Here is a 20,057-nt window from a genome sequence, read left to right as displayed (position 1 = left end):
CCTTCCTGTTCCATTTATATTAAGGAAAATAATCCAAAGCTACATACATATTTGGGCAATATGTGAACCTTTGCTTCAACTGTGTTTCCCTGAAAATAAGACTGGGTCTTTTTTTTTTGCTTCCAAAAGAGGCACAGCTCTTATTTTTGAGGGGTGTCTTTTATACTCACCTCTGGCACCGACAGCCCTGCCCAGCCAGCCCATTTCTTCTGTGGCCAAAGGAGCATCTTCATTCTGCAGCTGCATTACGGCTTGCATTTCCCAGTCAGGCCTTTCCGGAAGGCCTCTGCAGCCGAGTACCGAGCTATGGATTGAATCCATAGCTCGGTCCTCGGCTGCAAAGGTCTTACAGAACTGAGCTATGGATTGAATCCATAGCCTGGTCCTCGGCTGCAGTGGCCTTCCAGAAAGGCCTGTGACTGAGAAATGCAGGACTGGCTGCAGAAGATGCCACAGAGTTGGGCCTGCCACGAGAGGCCTGGTTGCCAGGTAAGGGGGTGCGGAGCCTGTGGGGCAGATCCACACACCCCACCCTGCCCTAGCTTGATTTTTAAGTGTGCCTCGCCCCCAAACTAGGGTTTATTTTTGGGGTAGGGCTTATATCAGGCCCACCCCCCCAAGAATGAAGCTAGGTCTTATTTTCGGGGTAGACCTTAGTTTCAGGGAAATGGTAGTAACTGGTGTGCCCCCCCCTAAACATGGGCATCCGTAACTAACATTTCTGATATCTGTTGATCCGTTCTGCACGTAAGCTTGGAGAATTTTTTTTTATTGAAAAGTTTTAAAATACATTTTATCTTTAACAATCCCCCCCTCCCCCTCCCCTACCTAACCCTCCCTACCCCTCCCCCCCCTTCCCCCCCCCCGACTTCCCAGAGCTAAGTACAGGGTATAAAAACAAAGAACAATCATAAACATCCATATGCTACCAACAATAAATTCTTAAATCTATCACTCTAGCTCATATAAAATAACTACAAGCAATATTAATATTACATATAAAAAAAAGAAAAAAGAAAAAAGAAAGGAAGACTTATTCAAATGCTAAGTGAAACTTTTTAGTCCGTCCTTGCACAAATCTTTACCTTCTTAATCCTGGAAAAAAAATCATTAGTCAGCAAAATAAAATCAATCCTAGAAAAAGATTGATGTCTGTCAGGAAAAAAAGTATAATCCTTTTCACGTAGGTGTATGTCACGCCAGATATCTCTCAATTCCAAGTCGTCCTTCATTTCAAAAAAAGATTTAGGCAATCTGGCATGACTCGGAGCACGCTTAAAAGAACCCGCCTTGTCCATCTGTACATCCAATACACCATTCCAGTCCCCCATAAAAATAAACGATTTATAATCCAATTGAGTAAGCTTTGTATGAAGTGAACTAAAAAAATCAGCTTCTTGTTGATTAGGAGCATACAGTCCAACTAAAAGCGTTTTTTTACTTTCTAACAACAAATCTATCATGACATATCTTCCTTGCTTATCTGCTTCAATTAATTCCGCTGTTAGAGTACTTTTAACGTAGACAACCACTCCATTTTTCTTATTCATCGCAGAAGCAACAAATTGCGTGCCCAACCTTGGGTTCGATAAATACTTTTGGTGCTCTCTTAGTTTGGTCATTTTCCTGCAGACGTTTCATTACCTTATCAAAGAGGCAGAATGGGTACCAAAGAAAATGTCCCTTACAGGAAGCTGCTTCTCCCTCTTAAAAAGTATGACTCTTTTTCTCTAGTTGCCAGTCGCTTTATTTTACCCTTCCCTGTCACGCCAAATGCTAATCATCACAGCTCCTTAAATATTTCTTGACGATAAGAATTTTCTAAATTGTTATGCATAATAATTCTAAAACAATCCCAATACAACTCAATAGGAACAGCTGTGTGTCGAGCCGATCAGAATGAAGCACTGAAACATCTTGGTATTAAATAACAATTTTATTACAGCTATACTACAGTTACACTATTTCATTATTACCACAGTATTACTCCCAAGTAATTTTCTCCCATCTTACACCACGTGGCCTATCATCCTGCAGGTATTCCATGCAAAGCTACTCTGCTAAAATGAACATAAAATAACTCCATCGTGCAGGAACAAATAAAATAGCTTAATTGAACCTTTAGTCTATCTTCGTTAATCCTGCCAATTGCTGACACTGACTGTTCAGTGTAAACCGAGATTCTCTTTAGGCACCTACAGCCTTAAGACTTTTTAAACAATATACAAGAACCGGAATCAAATCTCTTTCCCCATGCAAATCTGTATTACAGTTGTTTCCATTTACGTACAACAGAGGAAATGCATATCTTCCTTTTTTATTTTCTGTTTTTTAATTAATAACACTTCTGATTGCTGTACAACTAGAAGAGCTGATTTTAATCTTATAAGATTTCCATCCAATTCTTATAAAATCACCTGATCTGAAAGGACTATGAAGAGCCACCAGTAACTCTTTTCTCCGGAATATTTTCTTGAAACTTCGCAATTTTTTGAAATCTCGTTACTGGCAGCCTTGATAACAGATTCTTTCCCAATAATTGCTCCTGATAATTGCTACTTGTGAGTATTCCTTCTTGTGTTGTATTACATTCAAGATGCAATCTATGACTCCCAAGCTTAGTTCTGGTGGATATTTCTGCACAGATGTGCAGATGGCTATGATTTTGTACCGTTTGTGTATAGTTCTGCACAAGTTTTTGATACTGTTTGTGAGAAGAAATGCAGAAAAGTACAAGATTACGCCTGGTTTGAGAAGATATGCAGGGACTGAGATAAAGAACATCTGTATTTTTCGGTTTGCAATTCTTCCCCTATGTTTTCTACCATTTGTCCTTGGAACTGCAATAATATGACGAATTATCACTGCTGCCTCCTTAGAACGGCAGCCTCGTAGAAAAAGGGATATAGATATTGGGAAGATTTTGAAGTCTAAATAATCCATATCACTAAGGCATGGTTGCCTTAGAATTATTTCTCTATTGGAATTCAGTCCTTGGGGTAAAAGGGAAAAAAAAAGAGTCCACTCAAAGAGAGCCTAGCAAAGTTGGACAATATCTTCCCAGTGCAGAAAGGTGTATGTAAGGTTGCCTTTAACAGATGCTTTGAGAAGCAGACTTCTCAAAATCTTTTCCAGAAACAGATGGACAATTCTCTGGCCTTTTAAAAACTTTTTTCCAACACTAAAGAACCTAGATAAGTTTGCCTTGGTGGAGCAGTGGGCTAATGCCTCCTTAAGTAACACCAGCTGCCTGCAGTTAATGCAGGTTCGAGTCCCACCAGGCTCAAGGTTGACTCAGCCTTCCATCCTTCCGAGGTAGGTAAAATGAGGACCCAGATTGTTGGGGGCAATAAGCTGACTTTGTAATAATGCCGCTTGGGGGGGAAAGCCCTAATAAGCAGGCATATACATAGAATGAAGGCTATTGCTAAGCACATTGGTTTGTGCTTTAGATTGTAAGCCGCCCTGAGTCTTCGGAGAAGGGCGGGATATAAACGGGATTAAAAAAAAATCACATGGCTGTGAATTTGATCTGGAAGCTGGAAAAAAATCTGAGAAGATGACACTAGTAAACCACTTCCACCTTGTGAAAAAAACTGCATTGGTGAATTTATTAAGAATTAAGGAGACTTCTAGCTTTGATATATTTCATTCAGGTAACGATAATATTTTGCTGGTGCATAAGCTGGTCTCCATAAACATGGATACTTGGTCTCCATAAGCAATTGAAATAGCTTTTTTTTCTAGGTTTACTTATAAAAATCAACCTACCTTGTTAAGGGTTATTCTTAAGAGTGGAGATGTATCCAAAGCCCTTTTTTTCCTATTTGTAATAGGCTACTCTCTACATGTCTTGATCCAAGCTTCAAACATTCTCACGCCAGTTCTAGTTGCTTGATATTTTGGTTTTTGAGTATGTAGCAGTGAAGTACAGCAATGAAGTAGAAAAACCAGGCAGGCAATGTTAAGATTCAAGGAAGCATTTCCATTTTTTTTAAGGGGTGGAGTATTCTGTTCCATTATCCTGAAGCGACTAACTTTAAGATAGTTCTATAAATGGTGGTATTATCAGAATATATTGTATTCCATGTTGCATAGAAACTGTGGAATTTCAAAGGTTGTTGAGGTACCACTTCCAGTTCCTGACAACAGCATGATTAACAAGGATAACAGGTGTTTATCCACTTGTAGATAGTCACCAGTTCTCCGTCTCTGAATTGTACAATCTCATGGCAGAGAGGCACAAGTGAGAGGTGTAACTGACACTTTATCCAAAGAGCTACTTGTAAAAAAAATTGTCTGCTTCCATAGTTTTATTCAAAGTGGCATAGACCAACAAATACAATATTTGACTTACTTACATGATGGGTATTTGTAATGTCACTGTTATATTGTCAACTGTTGCGTTGATTGCTGTTCATTTGTTTTTTGGGAACCCAATCTGGACACACTGTTATGGCTGAAGATGCTGGATAAGGAACTGATGTCTACACATCTATGAAACCAATCTGAAGTATTCTTCTTATTTTACTGCTTTTCTTTCAAATTCACTACTTCAGTCTTTCCCCTCTAATGGAATTGACATAGTTCACCTCGTCAGTATTTCTCTAGGCATAATATTCATGTAAACTGTAGACATGTAAACATAGACAACTCAAATATTTTTAAACGATCATTTGCCTTTGTATCCCGGTCCTTGTAAACTCAATGGGAAGGCAATCGTGTGGTATAATAGATATGGCTTTATGCCTCAGCTGTTAGAAGTGGCTTTCAGCACCTATTAAACACAGGCCGAATCCATCAGCAAGAAGAATCTAGAAGTCTCTGGCGAAGTTTGCCATCTTTACTTGTTCCTTCAGCGTCATCAGGCAATTTTGGCTCAGTCAGATCTGTAGGAAGGTCAGAAAGAGACTTGTTATATCCTTTTAATTAAAGCACTAGCACAGAGTAGTCTGCTTTTATTTTATTTCAGAGCTCTATAAGCATGACTGAAGAGAATTAAATCTAGGCTGAAATGCAGTACCAACCGTGGAATATGTATGACTTGAGAAAGAAAGAGGATAGGTGACTAAGACCAATGTCAAGGCTGATATTTTAAAATACCAAACATTTGAACCAGGTAAGTCTATAGATTATAGCAGGGGTCTTCAAACTTGGCCCTTTTATGACTTGTGACTTCAACTCCCAGAATTCCTCAGCCAGCATGCCTGGCTGAGGAATTCTGGGAGTTGAAGTCCACAAGTCATAAAAGGGCCAGGTTTGAAGACCCCTGGATTATAGTAATATAAATCAGAATGGTACATTTAAGATGCATAGAAATGCTACCTGGAGAATTCTGGGAGTTGAAGTCCACACATCTAAAAGTTGCCAACTTTGAAAGACACAATGTAAGTCAATGGGTCTCAATTCATTCAATTAAATTAAGATCCATTGATTTCAAGGGGTCTATTAGAAGTATTGCTATGCCTGACATAAACCCTTAGAGTTGCCTTTGAACTCAGCAGTTTACTCCCACAAATTGTGCCAAAATTATGTTTTGATTACAAATGTTATATTTTGTATCATTTGTGCTAAGACCACAGTATTCAATATGAATGAATGGTTAAGAGCATCAAAAACTGTTAAAAAATAGTACCCCCCTTTTAAAATACCAGCTAGTTCACTAGCTAGAAATTTTAACAAAACATGCATCATTTGAAACCAGATTGGGAACCTGTCATGAGAACTAATTCAGTCATGAAAAGTTTATAATATACAATCTTCATATATGTATATGTTTTAATAAATAACAAGCTGAAAGGTATAGATATGATACATATCTACTTAAATTAATTTATAAATATGAAAGTAGCAGAATTGTTTTATATTATTAAAAAGTGATCTTATCGGGTATCAAAAATATGTTTTTAGCAAAAAAATTCAATAAGCCATTTTTATTTTCCATTGTCTTGGTATTACATGAAAAAATATGTATCACTATTATTGTTTGTTTTAACATTAGAGATTTTATTAATTAAAATTCGAGAGTCCTCTATGATAAAGGGAATTAAAATAAAACAGAATGATTATAGATTGAGAGCTTTTGCTGATGACTTGGTTGTGACAGTATCTCAACCGTTACAGTCGGTTATAGATTTGAAGGAAATTACAACTCAGTATGGTAAGGTTTCTGGGTTTAAGGTGAATAGTAATAAGACTAAGATATTATCTAAGAATTTATCTATGAGTGAAAGGGATATGTTATCTAAATTAACAGGATTTGAAATAGTGAAAAAGGTTAAATATTTAGGAGTATATATTGCAGCTTCAAATGTAAAATTGTATAAGAATAATTATGAAACACTATGGTTGAAGGTACAAAGGGATTTAAATAATTGGAAAAAATTACAATTATCATTACTGAGAAGAATTGCAGTTGTTAAAATGAATGTTCTGCCAAAGTTTCTCTTTTTGTTTCAAATGATACCTATATTGAAAAAGGATGCCAACCTTGATCAATGGCAGAAGGGTATTAATAAATTTATTTGGGCGGGGAAAAAAACAAGAGTTAAATTTAAGATTTTACAAGATGCTAGGGAAAGAGGGGGGCTCAAGGCGCCGAATTTGAAATTGTATTATGATGCGGTTGCCTTGACGTGGGTTAGTGATTGGCTTAATTTAACTAATAAGAGAATACTTCATCTTGAGGGTTGGGATTTGGTATATGGATGGCATGCATATTTGCTTTACGATAAGAAGGTGGACAGGGCTTTTAAATCCCGTATTCTTAGAAGTGCTTTATTGCGTGTCTGGAAAAAGTATTATTATAAGTTAAATTATAAAATATTGATTTGGGGAATTCCTGGACACGCGATAGAGGGCGTATCTATGGGAGTGAGTTTGGATATGGTTTCTTATAAGGAATTACTTAGATTGCAAGGGAATGATTGGCAACTTAAATCATTAGATGAGTTAAGGCAAGAAAACATAAGTTATTCTTGGTTTCAATATACCCAATTGAAAGCTAGGTGGAAGTCAGATCAAAAGGTTGGCATCACAATTATAGATCAAAATTTAGTAAAACAAATTAGAGATTTAAATTGTGCACATATAAAGAGGATATATAATGCTTTAATTGAATTGGATTCGGAAATGGAATTGGTTAAAGATTGTATGATAAAGTGGGCACAAAATATTCAGGAACCAATTTCGTTGGACACTTGGGAGATAATTTGGGTCAGAAATGTTAAATTTACTCAGGCTCAAAACTTAAGAGAAAATTTTTATAAAATGTTTTATAGATGGCATCTGGATCCCAAGAAGTTGTCTAACATGTATCCTAATTTACAGTCTAAATGTTGGAGATGTGGTAGTTTAGAAGCCACTTATTTTCATATGTGGTGGACTTGTAGAAATATAAAAGCTTTTTGGATTAAAATTTGGTGGAACATTCAAAAGATTTTTAAGAGAAAGATAAAGTTTTCTCCGCAATTGTTTTTATTGGGTATTGTTGTAGATTGTGATGTTAAAGAAACTAATTTGATGTTGAATATGATAACAGCAGCACGGTTACTGGTGGGACAATATTGGAAGAAGGATAGTTTGCCTACTATAGAAGAATGGGTGTTTAAAGTTTCGAATCTTGCAGAAATGTCTAAGATTTCTGCTTACTTGAAAGATCATTCACAGGAAAGATATATTTCAGTTTGGAGGAGATGGATAGATTATATTCAGAATAAATATGGGACTAAAAAGTTCCATTTAGCTTATGAGTAGATTTTAGAGGGATATTGTTATTGGTACTTTGTATGTAGTTATGTTAAAGGGAAGTTAAAGTACATTATGAATTTGATTAATTGTATATTATGCATAATTTTTATTTAGAATATGATTATTATAACTATAATCCTGTATTTAGCTCTGGGAAGTGGGGGGGGGGAAGTGGGCGGGTTTGGGGTGGGGGGGATTTGGGGATATATTGTAAAATCTTGTTTTTGTAAAACTCTTTAAAAAATATGTTTGGTGTTATAGGTAGTAAATGAAATATTATGTATCTGAAATCAGTGGATGCTATTTATAGAGATTTGTCTCTTCCCCCTTTTATCTACCTGCCTGTCTGCCTGCCTGCCTATAATATCCTAATGCATCATTCAAATCAAAACATGTCCTCATTAAACTTTAGACTAAGATTGTTTGATTAATATAATTGAGATCATTAAAACAATGCCTAGGAAATTTTATTATTACTAATGTCTCTATGCCCCTTCAATCATGTGAGTGAACGCAACTCCATGTTTGATCCAAACCTTAAATCCCAAACATTCCCATAAGCAATATTAATAATTCCTCTGCAAATTTGCTATGACACAATGCTGTTTTTGCATTGTTGAAACTGCTTTATTCCCAGTATAATATTTTAACATTTGTAAATGTGCAGGAGAGTCTACTTGTAGCAGCAAATTACAACCTAACTCAGCAATGGCAAACCTTTTTGGTCTTGCCGTGTCAAAAATTTAGAAAATGCCTAACTAGACTCTGCTGGCATCTCATTTCCACACTCCCCCAAAGACCCCAAGCAAAAGAGAAACAATTCTCTAACTTGTCTCCCCAATCTAGGCCGCCCTGAACAGCAGCACTAGGCATCAGCTGTGTCACCAAAACAGCGTGTGTCATAGGCACGCCGTCACTGACCTACCTAAACAAAGAAAAAAATAAATAAAAGCAAAGGCAGATAATGTTACCTTTTAATTCGGCTGCATCATTTGACATTTCCACTTCAGCTTTTTTCCTATTCTCCTTGTGGGTGGTGTTTGGCTTGGCATCCACGGCGTCCATTTTAATCGAGCCAAGGTTCCTCAAGAGCTGCATGGCATCAAACCTCTCCCCGCTGCCTTTGAGGCTCTCCAGAACTTTGAGGCACTTGTAAGATTTCAGTTCGCTCACATTTTCCTCGAGAAAAAGCAGGTAGAGGCTCATGTCGTTGTAGTGCTTTGCTTTGACTTTCAGAATATCAAATGTCGGCAGAAGCTCATAGACCTGCAGGATGTCCGAGCTCTGCCGGAGAGGGACGAAGAAGGCATAGATCACCAGCGGTGTGATCAGCACGTACACAATGAAATTGATATAACTCAGCAGCTGGAAGACACCGACGGCAACCATTTTGCACTGAAATCGCTCTGGAATGTTTGTGTCATTTTTGAGTATCCCAGTTTTGACGTTGCAAATAAACTCATCGGTCAAGGAAGAAAGGCTGATATAATAACCGAAGAAGAGGCAAGCAAAGAGGATAATGATCAAAGTTAGCAAACGGCAAATAATGTACTTGATGATTAAGCTCTTGGAGCACTTCTTTGTCTTCAGGTATTGTTCCACAATAGGGTACTTAAAGTGGCTGTCAGAGATCTCCCATAAACTGGAAAACAAAAGAGCCAATTTCCAGGAATGTTATATCAGGATTTCACTTGCTTTAAAAATTACTTAGTACCCAAATACCTCAACATTCCCAGGTACCAGTTTTCTTCTCCCTCCTGTTTCAATGTATTTTTCAACGTTTCAAAATAAAGTTGGGAATAACTGGCAATTCTCCAAAATTTAAACATGATTAAAACAATACAGGTAAGCCTCAACATATGACTGCAATGGACTTTGTCCATTATGGCTGTACGCTGCAGTGGTTATAAAATGGGTTGGTCATGGGACTAACCTGATTTTATGTCCTTTTTGCAGTAGTCATAAAACGAATACGGCAGTCGTTAAATGAATGGCAGTTAAGTGAACCCACTGTTCACTATGGCATGGTTTTGAACACCACAATGCAAAAAAGATGTCGAGACTTTGGAAAGTGTGCAGAGAAGAGCGACAATAAATTATTAGGGGGCTGGAGGCTAAAATGGATGAAGAACGGTTACAGGAATTGGGTTTGTCTAGTGCAGGGGTAGGCAAGCTTGGCTCTTTTATAGCTGACTCAGGAATTCTGGGAGTTGAAGTCCATGAGTCATAAAAGAGCCGAGGTTGCCTACCCCTGGTCTAGTGTAATGAAAAGAAGAAATGGGACATGATAGCACTGTTCCAACATTTGAGGAGTTCCTACAAAGATGAGGGGGTCACACTATTTTCCAAAGCACCAGAAGACAAGAAAAGAAGCAATGGTTGGAATCTAACCAAGGAGAGAAACAACCTGGAATTAAGGAGAAATTTCCTAACAGTGAGAACAATTAACCAATGGAATGACTTACCTTCAGAAGTTGTGGGTGCTCCACCACTGAAGGCTTTCAAAAAGAGACTGGACAACCATTTGTCTGAAATTATATAGGGTCTCCTGCTCAAGTAGGGGGTTGGACTACAAGACCTCTGAGGTCCCTTCCAACTCTTATTATTCTATAAATAGAGATCCTGTGACTGAAATGCAACAAACAGTTGTAAATGGCTTGGGTCCGGATTATCTAAGGGAACACCTGCTGCCGGCATCAACTTCCCATCATCCTGTGCGCTCCCACAGGGAGGGCCTTCTCAGGATACCGCCGGTTAAGGAATGCCGGCGGGTTATTTCCAGGGGAAGAGCGTTCTCTGTGGGCGTGCCGGCCCTATGGAACCAGCTCCCCACGGAACTTAGGACTGCACCCGACCTTCGCTCATTTCGCCGGGACCTGAAAACTTGGCTCTTTGAGCTGTCTGGCCCAGACTGAGGGGTTTTAATTTTAATTGGGTTTTAGTTTTAAATTTCGGGGACTTGAATTAATTGTTTTAACTGATTTTAATTTTTGTATGTTATGCTTTTAATTTTCCCTGTAAACCGCCCTGAGGCCTACGGGAATAGGGCGGTATATAAATTTAATAAAATAATAAATGAATGAATGAATGAATGAATGAATGAATGAATGAATGAATGTGTTCATGTTGCCAAGTGCCCCAAAAGTGATTGTGAGTGGGCCCAACTCTTGGAACTTTGGAATTGGGCGATAACTCCCCTTTTTCAGGTAGGTCATAACTTTGAGCACTATCTGCAATTTAATGTAAAAGAAAACACTCAGAAGAGCGTTTCTATACTCATAAAGCTTGAGAACTATTGCAAAGGTAATCCCTAACTTACAACTATTCATTTAGTTCAAAATTACATCGGCACTGAAAAAAGTGACTTATGACCATTTTTCACATTTCTGACTATTGCAGCAGTTTCATTTGATTAAGTGACAGAACATTAATCACTCCCTTCTTATCTTCACCTATGGACATCTTCCAAATGAACAGGGAGGGGTGTTTTGAAAAGGAAGATTAAACGTGAATATTCATAAGATACACAATAAACAGCCATTGCCCATTAGGAATTTAACTTAATTAATTACTTAATTAATTAAGTAAATGCAGAGAAGTCACAGTGAGGCGGTGTTTCTCAACCTTGGCAAGCTTGAGATATATTTATATTTATATTTATTAAACTTATATACCGCCCTTCTCCCGTAGGACCCAGGGCGGTTCACAAGGCAATTAAAACAACATTACAATACAAAAATTAATAGCAATTAAAATAGATTAAATTTTCCTTGATTAAAATCTAAAACCCCTATATCTCTGATTAAAAACCCAATTACAATAAGTTAAAAATTAAAAAATCCAGATGGCTGGACTTCAGCTCCCACCCAGCCATGTTGATGTCCACCCAACTTAAACTTGCCAAAGTTGAGAAACCCTGCTCTAAGTTTTCTATTTTGTATTTAAAATAACATGATGACCCCAATGCCAAAATCTATGAACTGATGTCCACTTCCTTTGTAGGGCAAAGGGGCCAGTTTGTTGTGGCCAAAAAGTTGGACTTCCTTAAAAAGGGATTTTTTTGTTTTGTTTTAAGGACTACAAGTAGCAAGGCTGGTGACATCTTCAGAGTGGGCAGGCTTATCATGGGGGGTGGGGTGGGGGGAGAAACAATTATAGGGTTTAAAGTAGCAACCAAAGGGCCTGAAGCCACAAGGAAATTTTGCTTGATTTGGGAGAAGAGTCTAATGGGAACAACAGGTACAAAGGCCCTTCGTAAAACTCAAAAGTACTTGTTTTCTCCTTGAAATCCCTAAAAGTCCACCAACCATCTTAGAAAAGATTGAAAACTACCACATGATCACAAGAGATCAATAAAAGAAGAACTGAGAAAAAAAAGACACTTCAACCGATGTCCCACTGAGGCGGAGGACACCTAGCCTGGTGACGAAACATTTGGAAGTGCAAGACCTATTCAGCAACTTCACCATCCTTGAAGCAAAAATCTAACCAGGCTGTGTGGTGATACATAAGCTTGTCCTCCAGCAGAAGAGAACATGTTGGGTGAAAGAAGGTAAGTCTGGAGAAAGAACAAGAACTGGAAAAGTAGAAAGAGATGTTTACCTCTGTGCAATATTTTCAATGGCAGGTGGTGAGCTGGCTGCATCTCTGGCATCACAATTCCGGCAGCTGTTGGCAGCTTTGATGGCTCTGTTGTAAGCCTTGTCAAGTTCTTCCAAGATAAATTTCAGATCCGAAGAAAGGTGGGGTGCTGCGGTGAAACGCCAAAAGAGCCACGGCAGGTACAGCAAGATGGCAAGCAGCAGAAGGATGTATGGGAAAAACTGAAGGAGAAAATCAGGAGGAAGAATCTTAAATCAGGACTCAAATCCAGACTGATACAAATCAAGTAATGTTATTGCAGTCATTAACCAGCAGATCAGACTGATACCACAAGAAACTCCAAATGTTCTGACATCTTACAGATGTACGCACAGACCATGATTTGGTGTAGATATCCCGGCTAAGAATTTTGCACTCCCATATGTAAACAATTGAAACTAAACATTAAGAAAACCAAGATCATGGCATCCGGCCCTAATGAGAAGGAAGGACTGACTGGAGAAGAGCCTAATGCTGGGAAAGGTTGAGGGCAATAGAAGAAGGGGACGACAGAGAACGAGGTGGCTGGATGGAGTCACTGAAGCAGTAAGCGTGAGCTTAAATGGACTCCAGAAGATGGTAGAGGACAGGAAGGCCTGGAGGAACGTTGTCCATTGGGTCGCGATGGGTCGGACACGACTTCGCAACTAACAACAACAACAAATGTAAACAATGGCAGTTTCTGGGACTATGGAGAGTCATTGATTTATAACTGAAAGGGAGCCTGCCCATTATGGACATAAGTCATGACGATTGTAAAGCAGGTAACCCACATGACCAACCCCATTTTGCAACCTTTTTTGCAGTGGTCATTGAACAAATCATTGTGGTCATTAAGCCAACACAGGGTCATTAAGCAAAATGCCACGGCCATTAAACAAACCATTAGTATAAAAGGTGTTTTTGCAAAAACACATGTAAAATGCTGGTTTGGGGACAAAACATCATAAATTGTGACCGTGTGACTGTGGGATGCTGCAAACAGCCATAAATACGGGTCAACTGCTGAGCACCCAAAATGCAGCCATATGATTGTGAGGCAGGGGTGGTGATGGCTATTGAAACTGGGTGGTAAGTAGATTTTGAGAGATCCATTATAACTTTGAATGGTTGTTAAGCAACCGGTCATAAGTCAAGAACTACGGGTAAATACCAAGTCAATATAATGTGGTTAGTTTTTAGGGTTGAAGCTTATATTTAGTTTGTATTACAAAGTACATATTTGTTAGGAACCTGGAATCCTGTCACTTATGCAACTTGGCATCCTGTATATGTAGTGCATTTCCAAGAAAGACATTAAGTTATGGGAGTTGCAGTCTAATTCATCCAGAGCTGCTACATCAGGAAGCTAAGCACATTGATTTGTGCTTAGATTGTAAGCCGCCCTGAGTCTTCGAAGAAGGGCGGGATATAAATGGGATAAAAAAAAATGTGCTAGGTAAACATCCTTCAAGGTAAGCATTAATACTGATTTACATTTTGTTAGATCTTTATCTCGCCCTGCATCAGGAGCAAAAACTGGTGTTAAATAGCATTCCCTTCTTCTCTCTTTCTAGCTAGCATTGAGTTTTTGTTTCACGGTCCTCAGCAATCTTGACTGGATGTTGTTCAGGAAAGTGGCTTTAAATATTTATATTTAAAGAGCTGCAGTTTCTTCTGGATCAGGAGGCTCTCTTTACAGTCATTTGTGCCTTAGTCTAGGTTGGACTGCTACAATGCATTCTCTATGGGGCTAACTTTGAAGACCATTCAGAAATGATTACCGTGTCGAATGCAGACTAATGCAGGCTAAGTAATCACGGGTACTCCTTGTTACAACCACAACCACATAACACTGCTATTTTGGGAGCTATACTGGTTAATAGGTCAGCTTCTAGGTACAATTCCATATGATAGCTATCATTTTTAAAGGGCACTAGTGAGGCCATACTTGGAATGCTGCATAGAGTTCTGGTCACCTTGATACAAAACAGACACTCATACCCTAGAAAGTGTGCATGGAAAAGCAACTAAGATTACCAAGGGCCTGGTGGCTAAACCATATGATAAATGGTTGAAGGAACTAGGTAGGCCTAGTTTAACAAAGAGAAGGATTAGGGTGAATATGAAAACGGTCTTCCAATACTTGGGGGGTCTGTCATAGAGAAGAAGGGATTGACTCATTCTCCAAAGAACCAGAGGACAGGACTTAGGTAGAAGCTTGTTAAAGAGAGATCCAGCCTAGAACTAAGATTTTCTGACAAGGGGAACAATTAATAGCTTGCCTCCTGGAGAGGTGGGTGCTACATCCCTGGAGGTTTTCAAAAATAGACTGGACAACCATTTGACTGGGATGGCATAAAGTTTCCTGCAGGATCCAATCTGGGTCAGTCAGTCTCCTACTTTGAGCAGGAGGCTGAACTAGAAGACCGCTGAAGATCCTTCCAGCCTTACAATTGTATATTCTAAAGTAGGGGTTGGCAACAATGTCCCTTTTATGACTTGTGGACTTCAACTCCCAGGATTCCATGCTGGCTCAGGACTTCTGGGAGTTGAAGTCCACAAGTCATAAAAGGACGATGGTTCCTCACCTCTGTTCTGAAGTCTAGCAAGGATCCTATGTCTCCTTCCCCATTGGCATTTAGAAAGTCTATATAGTCTTCAAATAACCCTGGGTGGTTGAAAGAGGCGTTTATCCCTCCAGTTATGAAAACAGTTTTAATGGGAGTGAGCTGGTTTTAAAGGGAATAAACTGGAAGTACTGGCAGAAACTTATAGTGCCATTTTTAAAAATGTTTTTTTAAAGATTCTGTATTGTTTTCATTCAAGCTAAGGAGGTAGCATTGTGCACTACTCATTGTAAATTATGACTCAGCAGCCTATATGTGCCACAAAATAAATAAAAATGCTTAAAGTTTAACAACATCATTTGTAAGTTAAAAGGGTTTATTTTATCAAAGCATACGGGCAAAGTGTAACATGCATTCACAGGGAATTAATATATGATAGAGCAGTGTTTCTCAAGCTTGATAGCTTCCACTCTCAGAATTTCTTAGCCAGCACAGAATAGAACAGTGATGGAAAACCTTTTAGAGACCAAGTGCCCAAACTGCAACCCAAAACCCACTTATGTATCATCAGGTGCTCTTGGCCCATTGGGTGGGTGTGGCCCATTGGGTGGGCAAGGCTGCGGTGGTAACGGCAGACTGGGTGGGACTAAAAAGTTCAATCAATCAATTCAAACTTTGCGAGATCTTTTTTTCCCCCGTGAGAAGTTGAAACTGATTGATTGATTGAACCTTTTTTTTTTGCACGCGGCGGCGGAGGCCTAAAGCGAAAAGGTTTTATAAAACTCAGCTGAAGGTCTAGGACTGGGGCGATGGCGCGCATGCCTAAAGAGAAGGCTCTGGGTGCCACCTGTGGCACGAGTGCCATAGGTTTACCACCACGGGAATAGAACATGTTTGTAGCCTTAGACTTCTCAGAATTGGGCTTAAAATAAGGAAGAGAGAAAAATGAAACAAAGAATTGTGTGGTTATGCAAACCTTATGAAGCCACAGGGGAAGATGCCCTGATTCACTTTGAGAAAGTTGCTTCTGTTGAACTGCAGCCCAGCAGTAGGAATCCACGTACGCAGCCTGACGCCAAGAAAATGCACTTGGAGAAAAACAGCTCATCTGGGTACCTGAGAAACAAAATAGAAGGCATTGCCAAAAAAGGGTCACAAAACACATAAAGTAAAGAAGAAATATTTAGAATAATGTATATGTGTAACAGAATCGAACAAAACCATTTTCCCTGAAGAAAAAACATAAAATATGGCACAGGGATAGCATGTGCACATTATAATACAGGGTGCCTTCTCTTGCACCTAGTAGGCTACTTTTATTCCAGGTAGAGAATTCAACACTATTATTCATGGAAGAGGCAGCCTATCCAAAGATATAAAGGTGGTCCTCAACTTACAACCCATTACTTAGTGAAATCATCACAGACACACACACCCCACAAGGCATTTAATGACTAGGTTCTAATGTTCCAGCAGACCCTGCCCCCCCCACACACACACGGTCACTGGACTGCGTTTTGGGTACTTGGCAACCAACCCAGACTTATGACTACTTGCAGTGTTCTGCAGTCACATAATGAGACATAATAGCAGTGTTCCAATATCTCAGGGGCTACCACAAAGAAGAGGGAGTCAAGCTATTCTCCAAAGCACCTGAAAGCAGGACAAGAAGCAACGGATGGAAACTAGTCAAGGAGAGAAGCAACCTAGAACTAAGGAGAAACTTCCTGACAGTTAAAACAATTAATCAGTGGAACAACCTGCCTCCAGAAGTGGTGAATGCTCCAACACTGGAGGTTTTTAAGAAGAGACTGGACAGCCATTTGCCTGAAATGGTATAAGGTTTCCTGCCTGAGCAGGGGGTTGGACTAGATGACCTCCAAGGTCCCTTCCAACTTCAACTTCTTCTTCTTCTTCTTCTTCTTCTTCTTCTTCTTCTTCTTCTTCTTCTTCTTCTTCTTCTTCTTCTTCTTCTTCTTCTTCTTCTTCTTATTATTATTATTATTATTATTATTATTATTATTATTATTATTATTATTATTTACTTCCGGTTTTTTGGTAAACTATAGTTTACCAAACAATGGTTTGCTTAATGATGGTGATGTTTGACTAACGACTGCCACAAAGGTGGTTGTAAAATTGGGTTGGCTGCATGATGACCGTCACAACTGGTGAATAAGCTCCATTAAGGTCATAAACAAAGGGATTACTTGTGTATGTGTAAATAAATAAACTGAAGGAGAACTAAGAAGAAAACAATGCAGATTTTGTGAGCCCAACAAGGTGAATCAGAGAAACTAATGTCACATAGGTCAGGACTATTTTGATTGTAAAAGCTATGAAACTATCTTGCACGCTTGAATGCGCTTCCCCGTCCCTCTTTACCTTCATGTGAACTAGGGAGGGGCTCGTCTGAGACGTTTTCTCACATTGTTTTCTTGGCTGGGCTCAAGCCTCTCTTATCTGACCACTGCTTTGGTAGCTACTCTTCTACTTGTCCATTCAAGGCCATTCCCTATGTCCTCTCCAGATTCTTGAACTTCCATCCTAAGCTGATAAGATACCACAAGAAACCAGCATCACAGCTGCATTACTTAAATCACGTTATATTTTTCCTACTGTTCAAAGATGCAAATCACTGGGAATTATGGAAATTGTAATCTAAGAAAACTGGAGATAGGGAAACTCTCACATATTTTTAAAAGGTGAAATAATTGTCAGAGTGCTATTTTTCTGTACAATTCCTCCTTCCACGGTACATAAACCAGTATTGTACCGAGTACAAGATGGCTGATGAAACAGAAGATAAACCAGTACAGTACTGAGACAAGATGGCTGACGGAATAGATGGAAAAGCTTATTTCCCCCTCTTCTCCAGATTTCTTTTTTTAGAAATTATATCGTTGTCCCGACTCGTTTGCAAAAGGGACTTTCCCCTTTTTATAACATCACTTTCTATTTATATAGCAGAGATTTAAGAAAGCATTTCCCTTCAGTGGGTCTTTCTCCCCTTGCTCTCTAACCTGGGCACAAATATTCCTCAGCAATGTTTTTTTTTTCCTGACGTCTCCATAACTTTGCTTTTCTCGTACTGACTGCCTGAAGTCAACATTAGCCATTGTAATTTTATTATTAAGCTTTTATATTGCCCATCTTTGGTTGAGCTCTATCACTGGAGGTTTTTAAGAAAAGATTAGACACCCATTTGTCTGAAATGGTATAATGTCTCCTGCCTGAGCATGGGGTTGGACTAGTCCAGGGCTTTTCAACCTTTTCACCCATTGTACCCCTTTTAGGATATGGCAACATCCGAGTACCACCAGTCACCTAGCAAGGTGTCAAAGACTTGATGACCAAAAAGAAGGAAAAAAGTGATGAAGTACAGGTAGTCCTCGACTTGCAAGAGTTTGCTTAGTGACTGTTCGAGGTTACAATGGCACTGAAAAAAGTGCCCCCCAAGGCACAGCCGAGCAGGACATCTGCCTGCTCGTTGGCGCTCTTCCTCCTGTCTGAGGTTTTTATTGTTGTGAGCATTTCTGTTGAGGTGGGGGTGGGGGGTGTTTGGGTTTTATTCCCCCCCTTCTGCTGGGAGGTTGCAGCAGGTTTTGGTCACTTCACGTGACCCTGGGACACTGTGACCGTCATAAATATGAATCAGTTGCCAAGCATCTGAATGTAAATCACAAGACCCTGGAGATGCTGCAACATTCCAGCTGATCGGTGCTTCTTCTGGGCTCAGCAGAAGCTCCAGGATCAGCGCTGATCCTGGCGCTTCAGCCAAGCCAACAGCCTCGAAGAAGCTCTGATCCTGGCGCTTTCGCTGAGCCCTGACAGCCCTGCAGCTCCAGCCATTGCTCGCTCAGGCTTGTGCGGTGCTGTCACCGGTTCAGCTCATTCCCCTCCCCGCTACCACTTTTCTAGGATGGCCACGTACCACCTGCCAGGTGCCAATGTACCACAGGTGGTACCCGTACCACTGGTTGAAAAGCCCTGGACTAGAAGACCTCCAAGGTCCCTTCCAACTTTGTTGTTCTATATTCTGTTATTTCACGGAGGCGGCTCTACTCAAGCATACACCATTTCTGCATTTACTAGTGTTGGCTGCATCCATATATGTAGATTTGTTTATGTACGAGAGAACTTCCATTTAATACTGTAAAGATCAAAACCAGAGAATCGCAGCCTGTAATTTAAATTGCTGTAATCAGCCAAGGGAGGATTATTACATATTACTAATGTGAGAAACAAAGAAAGTTTAGAAGATCAGTTGCAAATGTGATTCCAAAGACTGATTCATCAATCACGTGAGTTGCCTTGTTTTGCAGACAACCATCATACTATAATCAAACTGGCCATGAATTGACCATAAACAGTAACTTTTTGTCAGAGACCACAGAGGGTTAATAGGGACCTCATCAACATGGCATGGACCTAGTGGTTCTTTTCTTCCAAAAATTCAGTAAAGTAGAGAAGGGGAAGAGAAAGGGGTGTGTGTGTGTGTGTGTGTGTGATAGAGACGTGCTGCAAAAGCTGTGCTCTCATTCTAGGCACCAGTCCAAGAATTAAATATATGAGATACAAATTCTCTCCTGCTCTATTAGGGAGAAGCATGAAGTAGGAAAAACACTGCTGCAATCTTGTACACGTAGGGGTGCAGCTTTCAAGATTATGTCTGAGTTGCTACTTAATATGCATATATAATTTTAGTAGTAGTGTGAACTACTTAGTAGCTACATTCAGTTCAACTGGTATTTCAAAACAAGGTATCCCTTCTTTTTATCCCTTCTGAAATATGGTTATGTACAACCATTTTTAAATTTTAGAATTGCACTGCAATTCTATCACTGCACCAGTGATATCGTAGATGGAGGGCAGAATAAGTCAACAGAAACAGTTCCTTAATAAAAATGATTTTGTTTAATTGTCTGGTGAATTTACATATAAAAGCACTCTATAGCTAAAACCCCTGTGTTATTAAACTAAACAGCTCTTGTTCAGGAGAAGGGCTGGAACAGAAAACCTTAATGCATGGGTAGACTGACATGAAAATAATAATAATTCACTGTCAGGTATTTGTAACCCTAGCTGTTTATTTATTTGAAAATTAAGAATCAGTTC

At 39.4% G+C, this 20,057-nt stretch overlaps 1 protein-coding gene across 1 annotated transcript in view; it reads right to left on the bottom strand.

Annotated features, from left to right (window-relative positions):
- Positions 1 to 3,508: 3,508 nt before the first annotated feature.
- The window catches only part of PANX1 (pannexin 1), a 32,209-nt gene continuing 15,660 nt past the window's right edge, over positions 3,509 to 20,057 (bottom strand). Inside the window, exons 2-5 of the mRNA XM_081326988.1 lie at positions 15,916 to 16,055; positions 12,352 to 12,572; positions 8,721 to 9,391; positions 3,509 to 4,889 (exon numbers count right to left, since the gene is read on the bottom strand). Of these exons, the coding sequence (XP_081183114.1) occupies positions 4,801 to 4,889; positions 8,721 to 9,391; positions 12,352 to 12,572; positions 15,916 to 16,055 (1,121 nt within the window). The 3' untranslated portion in view covers positions 3,509 to 4,800. The remainder of the gene's footprint in view (positions 4,890 to 8,720; positions 9,392 to 12,351; positions 12,573 to 15,915; positions 16,056 to 20,057) is intronic.

Source organism: Vipera berus (assembly GCF_964194415.1).
Source record: "Vipera berus genome assembly, chromosome: 4".
NCBI lineage: Eukaryota > Metazoa > Chordata > Lepidosauria > Squamata > Viperidae > Vipera > Vipera berus.
This window is presented reverse-complemented; position numbering and strand designations above follow the sequence as displayed.